Source organism: Phoca vitulina, unplaced genomic scaffold (genome assembly GCF_004348235.1).
Source record: "Phoca vitulina isolate PV1807 unplaced genomic scaffold, GSC_HSeal_1.0 scaffold33, whole genome shotgun sequence".
In the NCBI taxonomy this organism is placed as follows: domain Eukaryota; kingdom Metazoa; phylum Chordata; class Mammalia; order Carnivora; family Phocidae; genus Phoca; species Phoca vitulina.
Genome location: NW_022589736.1, coordinates 18,854,510 through 18,874,311, shown reverse-complemented (window position 1 = coordinate 18,874,311; position 19,802 = coordinate 18,854,510). Strand labels below are relative to the sequence as shown.

Sequence of the window (19,802 nt, the reverse complement as noted above, 5' to 3'; positions counted from 1 at the left end):
TTAAAATCTTAGAAGTTTCAGGCATATGGGTTAGTTTTTGGTTAAAGTGAAAAGTAGCACTGAGATGGGAAAGAAAGAAGAACTTTATTTATTTATTTATTTATTTTTAGAGAGAGAACATGTGCAAGCAGGGGGAGGGGAGGGGCAGAGGGAGAGGAAGAGAGAGAATCTCAAGCAGGTTCCACCTGATCTGAGATCAGGAGCCAGACACTTAACTGACTGAGCTAGCCAGAGGCCCCGAAAAACTTTTGATGCAGAGAAAGTAAACACAAATAAGGAAAAAACTTCCAAGCAAACAAAAATTATGCCACAGTTTGTTATCCTATTTAGCTTAAACAATGAATAACCTGGCAGTCTTTCAATACTTTGTTGTTGGTGTCCTTTAGGTCTTGTCTTTTTTCCTTAGAGTTGCATATTTTAACAACTATTGGAGCACATGCCACAAAAGACACTTATTTGGCAAAGCATTTAAAAAAGTTATAAGCTGAACTAAATTTAATAGATTATATAAATTAGGGAATATCTCATATTATCCAGAGGTCTGCAGTGAAATGAAATCCCAGACTGGGAAATACCTATCTGTATGCAAATAGTATAGGAGTCCATTGTATCCACCAACTTTTGTAATTTTCATTGATTGTTTCTCATGAGTCATGGTCCCCACCATCACAAGCTTGTGGGAAATGGGATTTGCTCCCAACGGACTATGGCTGCCCAGCTGTCACCAAGCAACCCAAGGCAATCTTCACCTTGACCTTAACTTAAGCCATCTAGACAAAAGTACCTTGAGCAAGTTTCCACATCAGTAACTCCCAAGACTCCTGTGAGCCTCAACCTGCTTGACTGTGATGTAAGATTTTATTTTCTTAAATGAATTTACTATCACCTAAATTTTATTAATAACTTCCCTATCTTAATATGTACAAGGATGGTCCATGTATTTCCAAACAAACCCTACCTAAGCACCTCTAAAACTATATAAATTTCTAGTGAAGCACATATTCCGACTTGTTGAAATATCCACCTGGATAACATCTCTACCAGAACCCAGTTCACTTCCCAGCTCTGGAGAATTCTGCCACTTCTCTCAAAATCCTGCAACAAATCTCCACAGCCTACCACCCTCGGGGGAATGGTGGTGTACAGGATGAAACTGGTCTTTGTGTAGTTAATTCCAAAGTTTCCTGATGTCACAATAAACACCTGATTTGCTTTGTGTTCATCCTCAATTAACCCATTTACAAAAGCCTCTCCTGTCTTGGCCCTATACATTCCCTTCTAGGTAAATTATGTGTTTAGCCCAGACTGGCTAATCAGGATTGAACAGGTTAGCTATCTCTATGGCTAGTAGTGGGAGTGACTAACCCAACTAGCCACACCCCTTGAGTTCCAGAAGACTAAATACCCTCATTCTGATACATGTTAGTAATTCAAGTTTTCCCTCAACCTTCCCTATCTTACAAGGCATGCCATGGCCATATGCCACCAAAGGGACTGAATAAAAGAGGTCCTGAGAGTGGTACACTAGAGAAGAGTATCATCAAGCAGGAGACAAGCACATTTCTGTATTTGACTAAATCTAACCTTCTCAAGAAAGGATATGCCTTACAAGAATGAAAAAACACCCCAATGCATAATTCATTGAGGTTTTTGTCTCATTTGTTTTGGTCAACTTGACTCCCTAAGGAGAAAATGGATGGTGTGACCTCGGAATGGATAAAATGATAGCAGAATATCAAATTATCATTTAAAGGGCCCAGAACAGCCAAGTGCCCCTCCCTAGCCAAGCCTCACTCTCCCAGCAGGTGTAACAATCAGGGGTTAAATTAGAACAATGGAGCATTACCTCTAGGATGCCTATGTGGCATGATCAGTGCACTTACCTAAACCCTTAGGCTCTAAGAACAGGGCAAAATGAAATGCAGTGGGAGAGCAGAAGGGGAACCAGAAAGTTTCATTAAGATGCAAAGAGGTGGGAGCTCAGACTAAGGCAAGGAAGCTTGGGAGAGAGGAGAGACAGAGGGAGGGTGATGAAGGCAAAGCGTGTGAAGAAAGCTTCCGTGAGTGTCTGTGGGTCGAAATGCAGTTGGTCATTAGCATGCATCCAAGGAGAGCTTTTTAAAAAACTGAAACCCGGCTCCCCTTCCAGATTAATAAAATTAGAATTTCTACTGGTTGAGCCTGAGCACCGTGGTTTTGGGTTCTGTTTTAATTCCTCACGTGATTCTTTAGGCCGAAACATATTCCACATTCTTCATTAGCTTAGCAGTTGATACTCACCTTGAAACACAAGCTTGTTTTACTGCTGGTGCCCCAATCCTCTGGACATTTGGGTTCGGGAGTTGTCGTGGGCTCCGGCGGGCGAGTGACTCCTTCTGCCCAGTGTTTGCACACAAATTTTGCTTTTTCTTCACATCTCAAAACATCCCACAAGCCCCCTGCAACTCCAGTTCTCATGGCAACGCATCCTGTTTTCCGCCCTGTATTAAATACGTCAAGTAGAATTCACTTAACAGGTGCTACTGATGGCCGATCGTGTTCGCAGAAGACAGTACAAACCAGACTGTGAAACTACACGGTAAAGTCTGAGTGTGGAGAGGGGCGCCTGGGTGGCTCAGTTGGCTAAAGGTCTGCCTTCAGCTCCGGTCATGGTCCCAGGGTCCTGGGATGGAGTCCCACATCGGGTTCCTGCTCGGTGGGGAGTCTGCTTCTCCCTCTCCCTCTGCCTGCCACTACCCCTGCTTGTGCTCTCTTTCTCTCTCTCCGACAAATAAATAAATAAAATCTTTTTCTTAAAAAAAAAGTCTGCATGTGAAGAGAAAATAGGAGAAATCCGGCAGCATTTGGCAATTCATTTATGCTATTCTGAACTGTTACTTACCTTTTATTTGTGTGGCCTACATCCCTAACAGAATTTTGATCCCCTATGTCAGGGTTTTGATAACATTTTGTATTTCTGACATCTGTCAGGGTGTCCCCCATATAGATATTTAACAATATAATAATTTTAGTATGATAAAGTTTACCATAGTGGCAAAAATAGTGGTTTAATTTTTTTAAAAGCCATTTCTCCCCCCACAGGGCCCTTGTAGGTCTCTCAGAACAGAAGTTCTTCACACACTCCAAAATGAAATACAACTGAGCTAGAGATTTTAGTTATTCATTAAATATGCAACTACCTTGGACTTGTTTCCTCACCTTAAAATGCAAGTATCACTACCTACCTTACAGAGCTGTCATGAGGGCCAGCTTGAGTGGATAAAAAGGTACATAAAATGAGGACTAAAGTCAGCTTAATAATTTATAAATCTGTTTTACAGTTGTGATTATTTCCTAATAGTAATTCATTAAGATGGAACTTTGAAAACAGCAGGAGTCTTTGCTGCTAGAATGAGATCATCTTTTATTATTATTCTCTTAATGGACATTAAGTGTTTAGAGGTAACTCTCAAAGTTCTGGGGAGGTACATCTTTTCCAAAACATTTTCTCTAAGATCTCTGATCCTCTATGGCTTTGATTTCATCCATTTTTATTCCCTAAGGACATTCCAAGATTAATCTCTCAGAGTCCCACTGCTGAATGAGCAACACCAGTAAAAATAAGGAGTTTGGCCTAGAGAGTAAGAATTACCCCTCCTACTGATGTTAAAAAAAAAAAAAAAAAAAGTGTATACTCAGTTCTTAATATCCTGCCCAGTTAATTTTAAAATAAACTGAGATCGTATTGCCTTTCAGAACATTCAATAATTCACCAAGAATCACACTATCCAAATTATTATCTATTTTCCTTATTTGTCCATAATTTGAGAATACAAATTAAAAGGACTTCTGAAGATTAAGACTTATGAGGCCAAGTAGTAAATTCATGCACTTGAGCTAATGGTCTTGCTTTAGCTTTTAGCGAAGACACAACGAAATATTTGCTATAAAGGGTATAGAATTTCCGGATGGTGTCACACTGAATAATGTCATATGCTGTGATATCAGTGTATAAAGAAGGTAAACCATATTTCAGAGGCTATTTCCAGAACTACTTCCTAGGGAAGGCAAATCCAAACTAATAGGGAGGTACGGTGTTGTTCGGGCAAGTGACACAGATTTGGGAATCACACGGGCTAGCCTAAATCCACGCTTGGAGTATTTCTAGTCACATACATTTTCTGAGTTCTAGCTTCCACATCTTTAAAATGAAGGTACTTCAACTTACCTGGCAGGTTTCTTATAAGGATAAAATAAAATCCAGGACATATAAAAGCCTAAACAAGGCGGTACATACAAGACAGTGGAATAATGCGTTCCATGTGGAACCGCGCACGACTCCTTGTCCCACCACGGAAGCCCACTAAAAGTTCCATTCATCATTGCACTCGAAAGTTTTAAATCCCTTTCATATATTTTAAGTTACAGAAATAAGTTAACCACTTGGAACATCTGTGGCCATTTAGGATTTCCTAAATATTTTTCAAACAGGGTAGTAGCCGACAGTGAGTAGTTTTATCCTCCCTGTTTTCTCAGACCAATGTGAACTAATTAGAAAATTAAAAAAGAGAGAGAGAGAGAATGAAATATAAAATGCTGAGAACATAATTAATGCACACAGTCTATCTGGAAAGGTACATGGGAGGATAATGGACTTGTAGGGTGAATGAAAACCTCAGCCCCAAGCACCGCACATACCTGGCATATCTGAATTCCAGTGGGTGAACTGAACTTTTTCCTCAATGGTCCACTGAAAGGTCCCTTTGTTTTGCACATCTGAAAGTCCTGTCCAAAAATATCTTTCAGGCCTCAATCCAACCAAACTAGTCAGAAAGGCTTGTTCATATCTTAAGAAAAAAAAATTAAATTTTAGAAATGTGAATTTTTCCAATTAGCCACGTGAAAGGTATCTCAGTTGTATGTTTGAGTTATGATTTAGTTGGTAATCCAAACATCTTGTGTTATGTGGATAGGTCATTTAAATTATGCGAATTTCTACTAAGGAAACGAGGGGAAAATACCAGAGAGCCTACTGAATAAAATCATTCAAATATACTCAAACCATTTCTCTCTATTCCTCACCAGCCCCACTGCCCTTCCTCAAAATGTAAAAGAATTCTGAAATGGCAAAGGAGAAAACTACAGCATTTCAAAAGACATTGTTTAAAAAATTAGTCCACTTTCCAAATATTTCAAATGCTCTACACAGTTCTTGTTAAGTAAATCGTAAGGTCATAACATTATCAAGGATGATACAGATAGAAAAATCTGTGCAGATTTCCCCCTCAATTTTATTCTCTCAGCTCAGGTCTGAAACAGAAGAGAAAATTATTGAGAAAAATAGAGAGGCAGAGATTCAATCTCTAGAAAGAACTGGGAGCAGAGTCCCACATTTTCTCTCCCTTTGGATCTCATCCATGTATTTGGCATAATCTGGTAATGACACAGTTTGGTTAGTAAAGCAACCAAAGTTTGTCTTCACGGACAAACATTACACAATAAGGCAGCAATGTAGGCAAAAATCTTTCTTTGGAGCAAAAAAAAAAGTGAGACTCAAAGGTTCCAGGAACAAAGAGAGGTAGATGACTCCAGAGAGAGCAGAGAGGGAAATGTAGAGGTTACCATGACAGAACATTTATATGACCCTAATCTGAGTAATTTCATTCCCTAAATAGAACAAACAAAAAAATTTAAAAGTCCTAAATTCAATTTTTCTCAAATGTCTAGCAACAAATTTAACCACAGAGTTAGTGAGCTCCTGAATATAAATATCAAGAAAACATAAAGCAAAACAAACCTAAAATATAAAATGTAGGGAAATCTCTGCTCCAATAAACCAAAAGATCAATTACAGGGCAGCTAAGAATATGTTCCCATAGTACTTAAAGATGTAAAGTTCATCTTGTCATAAGACAAAAATTATCTACGTTCGGATTTTCAGGCATTAGCATTATATGTGTGCTACAATATATTAGACATTTAATTGTACATAAAAAAGGATATGGTTGAACTACAAGCTCTTTTACAAAGACTATACAAATTCTATATCTTCCTTTTTTTGGCTTTATCAAAGGATTTTTTCATATCAATAGCATTTTTTTTTTTAAGATTTTATTTATTTATTTGACAGAGAGAGAGACAGCGAGAGCAGGAACACAAGCAGGGGGAGTGGGAGAGTGAGAAGCAGGCCTCCCACTGAGCAGGGAGCCCGATGCGGGACTCTATCCCAGGACACTGGGATCATGACCTGAGCCGAAGGCAGATGCTTAACGACTGAGCCACCCAGGTGCCCTCATATCAATAGCATTCTTTACATTTTATTGGGTATGCCTTGAAAGGCCAATAGATATAACTTATTGTATTAAAACTAGATACCTTTTTACCTTTTTATTACAAGTCAAATGCACATTTTAAAATTTCTTTTAAGTTTATTCCATGCCTAATCCAGTGCTTTGCAAAGATTAAGGGAAAAATAAATAAAAACTAAAACCTCAAAGATGGCTGGGACTCTAGAAGTCAAAAAGTTGTATAAAATGCTCTACGTCTATGTGATTTTGATTTTTCTGGACCTATCAGTCTAACAAACCTAGCAAAGCAAAAAAAAAAAAAAAGGAAACAAAAACAAAAACAAACAACAACAACAACAAAAACCCAGAAGAATGTAAAGGAATAACAAAATATTCAGTAAATCTCTCTACCACATTTTTTGGTGGAGGTACTGGTAAAGATAGAAAGCGGCATTTTTGAACTAATAAATTTTACTTAGTTTCCCTTCTTGAAAAAATTTGATATATACTAGATCAGAAAAAAAGTCAGATCCACAAACTATATTTACTAGAATATTAATGAACTGTTCTGAATATTGCTTTATAGTTCTAAAAGGAACAAAATATTTTATAGTGCTGCAATGAAGAATCCAAATAAGGATATGATTTTTAATGCTCCTACTTTTGCAAGCCATACCTCAAGATGTACAGAAATTTAGAGCATGTTGATTTATAGAATTTAGAGAAATTTACAGAAATTTAGAGCATGTTGATATTTAGGCTTCTCTGAAAACATTTCATTATTTGACATACATTCAAATAAAATTAAAATAGTTACATACCTGTCTTCAACAGTTGTTAAGTAAGCCTTCTCATTTATACAGGTTTGATTTGCTTCCATAAATGTTGAAAGTGTGTGTCCAATCAAATAGCAGTAGAAGCCATGTCTTTTCCAGCCCTATTAATGTTATCAAGCAGATTATCAGGGATATTAATTAAATAATATTATTTTAATAATTGTACTATCATGACACATATCATGAAACATACATTTATAAATCACAGAAGTATGTAGAGAACACAAATATGGAAAATTTGAAATGCAATGAAAAATATTTATATGAATAAAGAAAACAGTAGTACATTGTTCTTCTTATGACACAAAACGGGTCAGGGCATTCATTCTCTCCCCTCCTGATACATCTTCCAACAAAAGTGATTTGTGAAATGCATACTGAGGAACCTGAACAGAATGACTAAGATTTCTGTATTAGAATAGGTAACCACAGGAAATAGTTTGCCGAGTAGCAGACCTAGTTTCCTACTGAAGCCAAAAGTAGGTAGTGACTATAAAGCTGTGTCATCTGGTCCTAGGACAATACTTATCAAACTTCTGGCAACGTGATTCGGCATGGTTTCTCTCCCATACTTCAAACACATGGAAATGCTAAATAAAAACATAACAATAAACAAAAAATTCATATTTCAGGAAATCTTCAGATACCAAAAACATATAGAAAACTAAAACGCTAGAATGGGAAATGCTCAAGCCGAGACTATCGTTGCCCCATTATGTACCAGACCTAGACTAGGATACTAGGCTCTAGAGGCAGGGGTACTAATGTCCACACAAATGAGGGTATTTGTCCATCAGCCCACTTGAGGCAGGGAAATGGAACTGAAGTCCTTACATAAAGATGATCCCCACTGCGGTGCCGGAGTGGCTCAGTCAGATAAGCGGCTGACTCCTGATTTCAGCTCAGGTCATGATCTCAGGGTCCTGGGATCAAGCCCCACGTCGGGCTCCATGCTCACTGGGGAGTTGGCTTCAGGATTCTCTCTCTCTCTCTGCCCCTCCCCCTGCTCATGCTCACTCTCTCTCTCTCTCTCTCTCAAATAAATAAATAAATCTTTTTTTAAAAAAAGATGATACCCACTAAGGGGAGCCCCTATGGGAAAGGAGACTGAGAAAACTCTATTCACAAAACCAGACAATAGCAGATTCTTGTCATCTGCCTGGGGTTCTAGGTGCAGGGGGAAAAAAAATCCTCTGTTAAAAATAAATACTGGGGGCTCCTGGGTGGCTCAGTTGTTAAGCGTCTGCCTTCAGCTCAGGTCATGATATCAGGGTCCTGGGATCGAGCCCCGCATCGGGCTCCCTGCTCGGTGGGAAGCCTGCTTCTCCCTCTCCCACTCCCCCTGCTTGTGTTCCTGCTCTCGCTATCTCTCTCTCTCTGTCAAATAAATAAATAAAATCTTTAAAAAATAAATTAAATAAATAAATAAATAAAAATAAATAAATACGGATTCTGTGCCAGAGATGGGTGCTGGTTCCAATTTGACACTATTCACGTTGTACTAGAATCCACAGCCAAAAACATAAAATAAATCTTGTCTACAAAAGGAGAAATTCCTAGGCACTCAGAGAAGTAAAATGCAGAACCACACAATAGAAATATTTCCACAACACAGGTCACATAAGACTATGACATTTGAGGCTTAGGGTGGGGATGGGATGGGGACTAATCACAGCCAAAAACTACAAACCACATGAGGCTCATTTTAAGGGAAAGACAGCAATGTAATATAATAAAACAATCTGGAATATATATATATATATAAGCATGTTTCAGGGGTGCCTGGGTGGCTTAGTCAGTTAAGTATCTGTCTTCAGTCCGGGTCATGATCTCAGAGTCCTGGGATCGAGCCCCACGTCGGGCTCCCTGCTCAGTGGGGAGTCTGCTTTTCCTTCTCCCTCTGCCCCTCCATCCCACATGTAGTCTCTTTCATTCTCTTAAATAAAGGAATAAAATCTTTAAAAAACAAAAAACATGTTTCAGATGATTTAACAAAAGAAGACAAAAGAAGGAAAATCAATAATGAAAGATCAAAATGCTCTGAACAAAGAACAAGATGATCTGAACACACAAAAAATAGAATTTCTAGAAAAGAAAAATATAAAGTTAAAAACTCAAGGGCCAGATTAAATATAGAAAATATGGTTTCAGAAAGATTAGTCATTTGAATGAATGTAACAGAGAGATGAACATATGAAAAGAGATTTTTTAAAGATGGAGAGAAAACAAAAAATAGAATGAAAAGGTTGAAAATCAACCTAAGAAAAGTTTCAGAATCATCAAATAAAATTAATGACTGATAATTTTCAAGAATTAAAAGAGACAAATTCTAAAAATGAAACACAATGAGTACCAAACAAAAGAAAATTAATCCAAATCTCAACATATTGTACTAAAAGCCTGCAGAATGACAATTAGTAGATCTTGAAATCAATCAGAGAGAAAATAGAGTACCCACTTTTAAAAAAGAAAAATTAGCCTAGTAACAGGAATTCCAATGGCAAAAAATAAAGGCCAGGAGAAAATGAAATGATATATACACAGCGCTGTCTGAAAATTGCTGTCAACCTAGCATTTTAAAACCTACCTAAATTATTATGCAAGGTGAGGAGGGATCAGAACATTTTCAGATAAAGACAGAAAGTGTTCCACTCCCATATCACCAGTGAAAAAAAATCACGAAAAGATTTACTTTGGCAAGAAGGAATTTTAAGTCAGGAGGAATAAACAGCCTGAAAGTCACACTGAACAAAGAAACCAATAAATGTCTTAGTGAATCCAGGTCTAAATGTCTGTATGAATAGCAGAGATAACTAATTGCAGGTGGGAAGTTAGGGAATGGGAAATTAACAAGATGTATAGTTTCCTTAATATACTGTACCCATGTCAATTACGTAGCTGTTCGAACTCTAGTTACCTAAGTTCTCACTGCGGGGAGGAGAGTAGATGGTACAGGGAATTCTCTGTACTTTCTTTTTCAGTTCCTTGTGAGTCTAACATTATTTCCAAGATAAAAAAAAAATGTTAATGTTTACGTGGAATAATAAACTTCATTTTGTTCAGGAAGCAGAGAGAGATACTGATTAACTTCAAGTCAGAAATGTATGTTAAAAACCTAAGGTTAGGGCGCCTGGGTGGCTCAGTCGGTGAAGCGTCTGCCTTCAGCTCAGGTTATGATCCCTGGGATTGAGTCCTGCATCCGACTCCCTGCTTCTCCCTCTACCCCTCCCCACTGCTTGTGACCTCTCTCTCTCTCTCAAATAAATAAATTAAATCTTTTTAAAAAAAACACAAAACCCAAGGTTAACCATTAAAAAAAAAAAAGTGGAATGTATTATGAATAATAGAAGTAGAAGAGGAAAATGGGATCAAAACATTCAATAGAACCAGTGGAATGCAGGACAGGACAAACAAGAGAGAAAAGAAATCAGAACAGTAAATAAAATAAAATTCAAAATAAGATGGTAGAAACAAATGCAAATATATCAGTATGCAAAAAAAAAAAGTCTGAACTCATGTTTGCCAATAAAAAGACAGAGTTCCTCAAATGAGATAAAAAATAAAAATGCCGATATATATTTACAAGAGCCATCCCATGACATAGAATAATTAAAAGCAATTAGTTGGAAAAAGAGATTCTAGGGAAATACCAAGCAAAAGATAGCTTCTGTGGCAATATTGATATTATTTAAAATTGACTTTATGGTTAAAAAAAGCAATACGAATAAGGAAAGTAATTACATAATTAAAGGACTGATGTATCAGGAAGATATGACACAGATGAAAGTGTATAAAACAAAAACTGACAGAATCGCAAGGAGAATATTTTGTTGAGCAGACAAAATATTAGGAATATAGAACATCTAAAATAATATAAATTATTAAGCTTTTTCCTAGTCAACATATACGGACCCTGAACTGAACAAGCAAAGATCATTCTGTTAAAGCACACTGATTATTTACAAAAACTATGAACTAGACCATAAAGTCTCAACAAGTAACAACAACCAAAACTCTCTATGATCCACAGTGCAGTGAAATCAATAGTCTCTAATTATTTAGAAACTGAAAAACAAAATTCCCATCATTACCACCAAAACCCCCAACCAATATCAACACACACACACACACACACACACACACACACTTCTAAATAATTCAAGGATCAAAGAAATCTTAATGGAAATTAAAAATATTTGGAAGTGAATCATAATGAAAGCACTCGATAAGAAAACTTGGTTGGTTGGTCCAGGGTTCCAAGTCCACCTTTCACTTCTGTATTTAAAAACACATTCATGTGAATGTCACATCCATTAATCCTACCATCTAAAGCTCCTGGTAGTAGATTTTATAATTTCAGATTTCAAACTCATCCATGGGATTCCTCCTCAGCCTGGAAAAGGGAGCTTCAATATAAAATAGCTTAACATTTGCATCTGTCAGACATCTTGGAATCTCAGAGACTCAGGACCACTTTGCCCCAGATATCCCACAAAGGTAGCAGTGAATTGAAAACTGAACCCCAGATCTGTATAACACGCCTATGGTTTTGAATTCTCAAAAAGGTCCCCACATCACCGAGTGCCCAGGCCCAGACAGAAAAAAAAAGAAAGAAAAAAAAGTCTTGTTATCTTTCTTAGCTAGTGAGTGGATTTTTGTTGTTGTTGTTCGAGTCTTCCCAGCCCTCTGAGGAAAGCAACCTATAGCAGCAGGTATTTTTAAACTGGCCAAATTATTTAATGCCTCTGAGCTTCAGTTTCCCCTTCTGTCTAATTAGGAACATAATATTTATCCTTTAAGATCATTGGCAGCATAGTAACTACACTCAACAAAGAGTTATGGATATTGTCTTATTTTTCTTATTACCACCCTACTGATTAAACTGGATTTTATCAGACATTGTACATATGACAATTACTAGACTATATATATATAACTTATTATCTATATAAACTGTTACATGTATACAAACTTTGATCAATTGTATAGAAGTAATAACATTTAAGGATTATTTCTTATTTATATAAAATTACAAGAATATACACTCACTTGTATATCCATATGATTAGGCAAAAAATATGTAAATACACTGGTAGGGAACCCATTAGTTTCAGTTTAGAGATGTGGGGTCAGGAGACCGGGGTTCTAGCCTTGTTTCTGTCACTCCAAGAAAGTCATAGCTTCTCTGGGCTGAATTTCCAGAACATAAAAATTAAAGGGGGGATTTCAATTATCACAAAGATCCCCTATATCTCTAACAGTCTCTGATTTTATGTCTGCTTGATGTTTCTTGATGATTTATTTGGACAGTCCTAAATTATGTTTCATGAACTCTCAGCCTTCTGGTGTTTGTGACAGGATGATCTGATCACAACATGACATGCTTGGAAAGAAAATTAGTTTCTACTTTATTTTTATCCAAGAGAAGTGAGAAAGGAAAAAAGAGGAAGACAAGCAACTCAGCAGTTAAACAGGAAAATGATAACCATACACCCTGTATTTTGTAGTTTCTTTATGCTGTTAGAAATTGTTTCAAAGAGATCATTTACTTCAACCTCAAAGAATTATAAGAGCTGCAGGGAGGTAGTACTGAGGTATAGGCAAGATTGATAGATACTAAGATGGCATGGCTTTATTCAGTGTAACTGGTTACTGCTGGCTACCACCAGCTAGTTTGATCTCCTGCCTCTTGCTACAGGGATCTGTTGGGAGGAATCCCCATCAGAAGCAGCGTCCTCAATGGAGGACGTCCTTATAAATGGAGAAAATGACAGGATAGTTTGCTATCTGAAACTTAATGGTTATCTACTGGAAATGTTTCTACAACCCATAGGATGGATCATCAACTACCAAGGCTTCAATGACCTTTCTTCCATGACCATAACCCACCTGAATCTCATTACCCTCACCAGGCTCCCTGGGTGTGTGGTTTTATTCTCTGTTCTCACTCCCCCATTGGAGTGGGAGAATTCCCATGGGGTTCTGAAAGTCTGCTGACCACATGCACCCATGGTAACTGTAGAGAACACCCAAAGAGGCCTTCAGGAAGAACAATGATGCCAAACCCTAACAAGAACCTGTTGAACATCTAAACAGCTAGAACACTTGGCTATGACAATAATAAAACTCTTCTGCTGCCAAAAAATAAATCCAAGATATCACATAATGTTTTGAGGTCTGAACTTACTGTGCATGCTCAATACTCACTTTTTGGCAGCCTTGTTCTACCTCCACTGTTCCCGAGGGTTGGGTTTGAGATTTCATCTTACAGATGTAGTCAAGAGGTCGCTCACAGGCCCGATCTGCCCAGTACCCATCCTGCAGAAAGCAAAGAGAAAAAAATGTTTATCAGTTGTTTGACTCTGAGACTGTTTTCTTGTAATTGGACCTCAGGAAAGGAAAACAAAGGTTCTTAAGAGAAAAATGGCATCTCTGAAAGGAAAGGTAAATTGACATTTTATAAGTCAACAGCAAATTTGGTTCTGGCTACAAAGATGTGAAAAGAGATTGCAGACCCCCAATATGTTTTTATATTTTGGCTGTCCCTGCCACTGTGTAGAGGAATCTAGAGAGAAACTAAAGAAGTTTGTAAGCCTTGAAGTGATGGTGCCAAAAGAAGGTCTACACGCAGCCTCTCCTGTTGGCTGTTTTCAAGTTAACCAAGTACATAGAGAGCCATCCAGAAAAACTCCCTCGCCCAACACACCAAACTTGAAAACACCCCAAAACCAGTCATCTCTCCTCCCTTTTCCAATTCATATTAATGACTGTCCTCCTGGGTCTAAGGCTCTACTTCCTGCTCAGCTTCAGATTCTACCTGTTCCCCCTTCCTGAGAGACTTCACATCAAAATGGCCTCTCCTCTCCTTCATGTAACTACTAACCACCTTGAAAAATGTTTTCTATATCTCTGCCTCTGATCCCTCATTTCTCACTCAGTTGCAACCCACTGCCATCTGGTACTCAACTTTCAGCCAGAGTAGTATTTCTAAATTGAAAAATTGTTCTTGCCACTCCTGGGCTAAGGCATATTTTCTCCACCTCAACACTCGCTAGTGTTCCTACCACCCTTCCACCTCTAACTCTGGGCTTTCAGCCATATTGTCTTTCAGTTCTTTACAAGAACGATGCTTCCTGGTTTCCTCTTCCTAGGACACACTTCTGCCTATCCTTTCAATAGTTAACACCTACTTTTTTCTTAAGCTTTCAATTAATCACAATGAAAACAACCCCAATGACGAAACAGCTAATACCTACTGAACAATAAGTTTGGGTCAGTCACTGTGCTTGTTATATGCATTAACCTATTCAATCCTTATAGCCACCATTAAGCTGGGTACAATTATTATGCCCATCTTATAAATGAGAGAATAAGCCATGCATCAAAACCCAGCCTCTCAACCACCAAGTTCATTATCCATTAGCAAAAGATAATTTGATGATATTCTTCAGTCACTAAAGTCATATTTAGGACATGGACGCCATCTTTTCATATGCAACATCTCCATGTAACCTAAAAGAACAAATGTAGCTCTCCAAGCACAGACTGCAGATTGTGGAACCCAGAATAGACCTAAAGACATCTACTCAGAGCAACCAGTCAAAAATAAAACCAAAGCTCTCATTTGATAAGTCAAGCTATATGTATTGCCACTGAGAACCCAGCACAGGAACCAGATGAATATGGGTTACTGGTTACTTTCATCCTTGAACTGAAAGTTTCTGCCTGTTGCTTTTCTAGTCCTCTTGAAAATTTGACTTTGCTAAACAATTGAAATATAGATAGATCACCTAGATTAGAAACAATCGAAATGATGATATGTAGTGAGTGAGGCAGGAAGAAAAATACCCTCTGGTTTTTGCTAGATATCAGCAAATAAAGTTGCCTTACCTTGCCTTTCATTACAACACAGTCTTCCTGCCTGTTGTTTTCATGGCTTGGTTCCCCACGAAGCCATTTAGTAAATGTAACAGGGGTCCCATCACTCCACTCAAAATACATTTGAATCTTGATGTCATTTAAGCCGATCCATAACTCATCATTTGGCTCTGAACAGGAAGAAAAACACAAATGTAATGTACACATGTTTTCTTTCCAAAAATCAGGAGGTTATCAGGAAAGGAAGGCCCCCTGCTTTATTAACGAAAGTTCTACCCCCTTAATATTATAACGGATAAAAGACCATCCTCTTGCGTGTTAACCTGAGATGTCAACTACATTTTATGTTGTCAGTATTAGTTTAATTGCACAATGTATTCTTTACATTGTGAATGCAACTTTATTCTCTTATTGTGGGAGTATAATATATCTCCTGGAATTTGCTAAAATGAGCCTAAATTTGGTCCATCTTTACCCCCCTCTTGTGAAGCTACTTTTTTGTTATAGTTCTTTAACAACTGCACTCACAGTATTGGAAACATGATAGCTTACTTATATATTAATCTACTTGACTATTATTTAATCTCATGAATGTTTTAAAGTACTATTAAAAACCACTTCTGGGGCACCTGGGTGACTCAATCGTTAAGCGTCTGCCTTTGGCTCAGGTCATGATCCCAGGGTCCTGGGATCGAGCCCCGCATCGGGCTCCCTGCTCAGTGGGAAGCCTGCTTCTCCCTCTTCCACTCCCCCCGCTTGTGTTCCCTCTCTCACTGTGTCTCTCTCTGTCAAATAAATAAATAAAATCTTAAAAAAAAAAACACTTCTATTTTATTACTATGTTGTTATTAAGAACATTCTAGTGTTTCCATTGAAGCTCAATATCTGTAATAGGAGTGAGAAGATACATAAACTGAGGGGCTGAGCTGTCTCTCTTGACATTTGGGACTTATTTATTAGTATATAAATATAAATGAATCTGTAATCATTTTCACATAAAATACCAGAAAAACTCAAATAACAAATAAAGGTTAAAACAAAAACAACCAGGTACAGATAAAAATGTGATCATTTTGTTTTATTCTATGAAGAACATTATTGACCTTATCTGTAGTTAGAACTCTAAAAATTCTAAATATTATAACTAAAATGGGACAAAATTTAAGGCCTACATTTTCATGGCTAGAAACATATATATTAACAAATTCAAAAAAATGAAAGAATACACAATTCAACATCTATTTAATTTTTACTACTGGAAATTTCATCATGAATGCTTAATTTATGTTCTTTAAATGGTAAAAATAAAATTACTTGTGAAAGGATTATAAAGATGATGTTGTAGTAGAAATGAGAAAAATGCCACACTATATAAGAATTTCCCTAAATGGTTTCATCTCTTCCTCCTAAAAGTTGTCACTAGACTTTGCTTTTGGAGAAGTCCCTGATTGGCCCATTGCCAACTCCAACAGATGTTTCCAGTGCCATGAGGCATGAATGACATGGCCAGGATGATCCCCTTTTCCTTTCACTTAATTTGGCAGATCATGATCTTTTGAGCAGCAAATATAGGCTTCAAAATGACCTCATGTGCCCTTCTAGGATTTACGTTCAAGACTAATAAAAACCTAAACTCTCAAGTCCCACATTAAAGTATTAAGAGTTCCCTATAAACATTTTTTCTCACTAAATTGTGCATCTCCCTCTAGTTTTTGTAATTCCTAAGCACAATCTAGACTCTATAAAAATATATAATACATGAGTGTAAAAAGTTGTTAGACCAATTGTTATGAGTCAGTTAGGGAAGCTGTCTTAGTTGATGTAGCCATAACTTACCTGTGCAAGTCCCAATTTCTCCACTGTACTTCCACAATTAATATAAAAGATATTAAAAATTATATTTTCTCAACTACCTAATAAGTTTTTCTAGGCTTTTGATTTAGAAACAATAATTTTCTAACTTTTATTTACCTTTATCAACATTATTTTTACTGTTTTAAATAAATAAGCCTTATCAATAATAAAGAAAGGGAAGATTTCCCTAGTGAAAATTAATTAATTCCTAAGCTGAATTTTAAAGCAACCTTTGCCAGAGGTGGTTCAAGATGGCAGCATAGGAAGATCCTGAACTAACCTCCTCCCATGGATACAACAAATCTATAGCTACATATGGAACAATTCCCTCTGAAAGGAACTTGATAACTAGCTGAACAATTACTCTACAACAAAGGATAAAAAGGCCATGTTGAGATGGGTAGCAGAAGCAGAGACCTAGTCTTGCCAAAAACCCCACCAGGGTGTAGTGACCCACCATCAGGAAGGGTCTCACAAATGTGGAACTCCTTCCCAGGGAGAGAAAGATTTGTGTCTAACATCAGGCACCCCAACTCTCAGGATGTGTACTAGAGATGAGCCCCCAAAACATCTGGTTTTGAAAACCAATGGGTTTTAAATCCAAGAGAATAGGGATGTAGGGAATAGAAAGTCTACTCTTAAAGATCTCATACACAAACTCACTCACCCCAGGGCCCAGGGCAAAAGCAGCAGTTTGAAAAAACAGACCATATGCAAAGGAGATTCACTTGCTAATCTTAAAAATTCCACCAGAGACGCAAAAGCCTGTTGGAACTCTCTCCAGAGAAAACTGCAAAAATTTTTGCATTCTTCCTCTACTTTGCTAGTGCTGGCACTAGTGGGTGCTATTTTTGCACTATCAATCTACCCAGCTAGTGCCCACCCACCCAACCATACTGATGCTGCAGCCTTGCCAGAGGCAGGTGAAAGCCCCCCATTCCACTACTGCAGCCCCCCAGAAAGAGCAGGCAGCACTCTACCTCCCCATAGTCCTTCCACGCACAGTCCACACAAAGGACCCCCTTGAGTCCTGGGCTTTGGTAGCCAGGAGGGACTGTGTTTCTGGGCTCCATAAGTCTGAAACACCTGGAGAGACAATTCAAGAAACAGCTAATGACTAGAGCAAAGTTAAATGGCAAGGATCATTGCCCACACAGGGCCACCACTTTAAGACTGAGAAAGATAGCTGTTTCACCTGACCCACAGAATCAAACGCAGAGAGTTAAACAAAATGAGGAACTAGAGGAATATGTTTCAAACAAACAAACAAACAAACAAAACCAAGATAAAACCCCAGAAAAAAACTTAAGGAAATGGAGATAAGTAATTTACATATAAAGAACAATCCTTCCCCAAACAGCTGAATATACATTCTTCTCAAGTACACAAGGAATATTCTCCAAGATAGGTCATATGCTAGGCCACAAAATAAGTCTCAATAAATTTAAGAAAACTGAAATCATATCAAGCATCTTATTCAAACACAATGGTATGAAACCAGAAATCAACTACAAAAAGAAAACTGGAAAAATCATAAATGAGTTGAGATTTTAAAATATGCTACTGAACAATGAAGAAGTCAATGAAAAAATCAAAGGAGAAATCAGAAAATATCTTCAGAGAAATGAAATGTAAATAAACAGACCAAAATCCATGTGATTCAGCAAAAACATTCTAAGAGGGAAGTTCATAGCTATAGAGGCCTACCTCAAGAAACAAGAAAAATCTCAAATAAATGATCTAACTGTATACCTAAAGGAACTAGAAAAAGAAGAACAAATGAAGCCCAAAGTTAGTAGAAGGAAGGAAATAATAAAGATCAGAACAAAAATAAATGAAAGAGAGATGAAAAAGACAATGAAAAGATCAATGAAACTAACAGTTGGTTCTTTGAAAAGATGAACAAAACTGACAAACCTTTAGCTAGAATCAATCAGATAAAAAGAAAGAAGGTGCAAATAAATAAAAACAGAAAAGAAAGAGGAAAAATTACAACTGATACCAAAGAAATACAAAGTATCAAAAGAGACTACTATGAACAATTATATTCCTACAAATTGGACAACCTAGAAGAAATGGATAAATTCCTAGACATATACAATCTTCCAAGACTGGATCATGAAGAAATATAAAATCTGAACAGACCAATTACTAGTAAAGAGAATGCATCAGTAATCAAAAAACCCCCAACAAACAAAAGTCCAGGATCAGATGGTTTCACCAGTGAATTCTACCAAACATTCAAAGAAGAGCTGAAACTTATTTTTCTCAACTCTTCCAAAAAATTGAAGAGGAAGGAAAACTCCCAAACTCATTTTATGAGTCCAGCATTACCTTGATACCAAAACCACGCAAAGACATCACAAAAGAAAGAAAGAAAGAAAATTATAGGCCAATATCCATGATGAACACAGATGCAAAAATCCTCACAAAATGTTAACAAACAGAATTTAACAATGCCTTAAAAGGATCATAAACCATGATCAAATAGGATTTATTTCAGGATGCAAAGATAGTTCAATATATGCAAATCAATCAATGTGATACACCACATTAACAAAATGAAAATAAAAAATCATTATCATCTTGGGGCACCTGGGTGGCTCAGTCAGTTAAGAGTTCAACTCTTGATTTTGGCTCAGGTCATGATCTTAGTGTTGTGAGATGGAGCCCCACATTGGGTTCCATCCTGTGCATGGAATCTGCTTAAGATTCTGTCTCTCCCTGCCCCCCCCCTTACTCACACTTACTCTCCCTCTCTCTAAAAAAATAAAAATAAAAATAAATCATACTATCATCTCAATAGAAGCAGAAAAAGCAATTGACAAAATCAATATCCATTTATGAAAAATCTCTCACTCAATTGGGAATAGACAGAATGTACCTTAACATAATAAAGGCCATATATGGTGAGCCCACAACTAACATACTCAAATGCTGAAAGCTTTTCCCTTAAGAACATGAAAAA

The 19,802-nt window shown here is 37.2% G+C and overlaps 1 protein-coding gene across 1 annotated transcript in view; it reads right to left on the bottom strand.

Annotated features, from left to right (window-relative positions):
* The window catches only part of MRC1 (mannose receptor C-type 1), a 108,175-nt gene that overhangs the window by 40,470 nt on the left and 47,903 nt on the right, over positions 1–19,802 (bottom strand). Inside the window, exons 8-12 of the mRNA XM_032425886.1 lie at positions 14,993–15,150; positions 13,310–13,420; positions 7,088–7,203; positions 4,678–4,826; positions 2,281–2,480 (exon numbers count right to left, since the gene is read on the bottom strand). Coding sequence (XP_032281777.1) covers positions 2,281–2,480; positions 4,678–4,826; positions 7,088–7,203; positions 13,310–13,420; positions 14,993–15,150 — 734 coding nt within the window. The remainder of the gene's footprint in view (positions 1–2,280; positions 2,481–4,677; positions 4,827–7,087; positions 7,204–13,309; positions 13,421–14,992; positions 15,151–19,802) is intronic.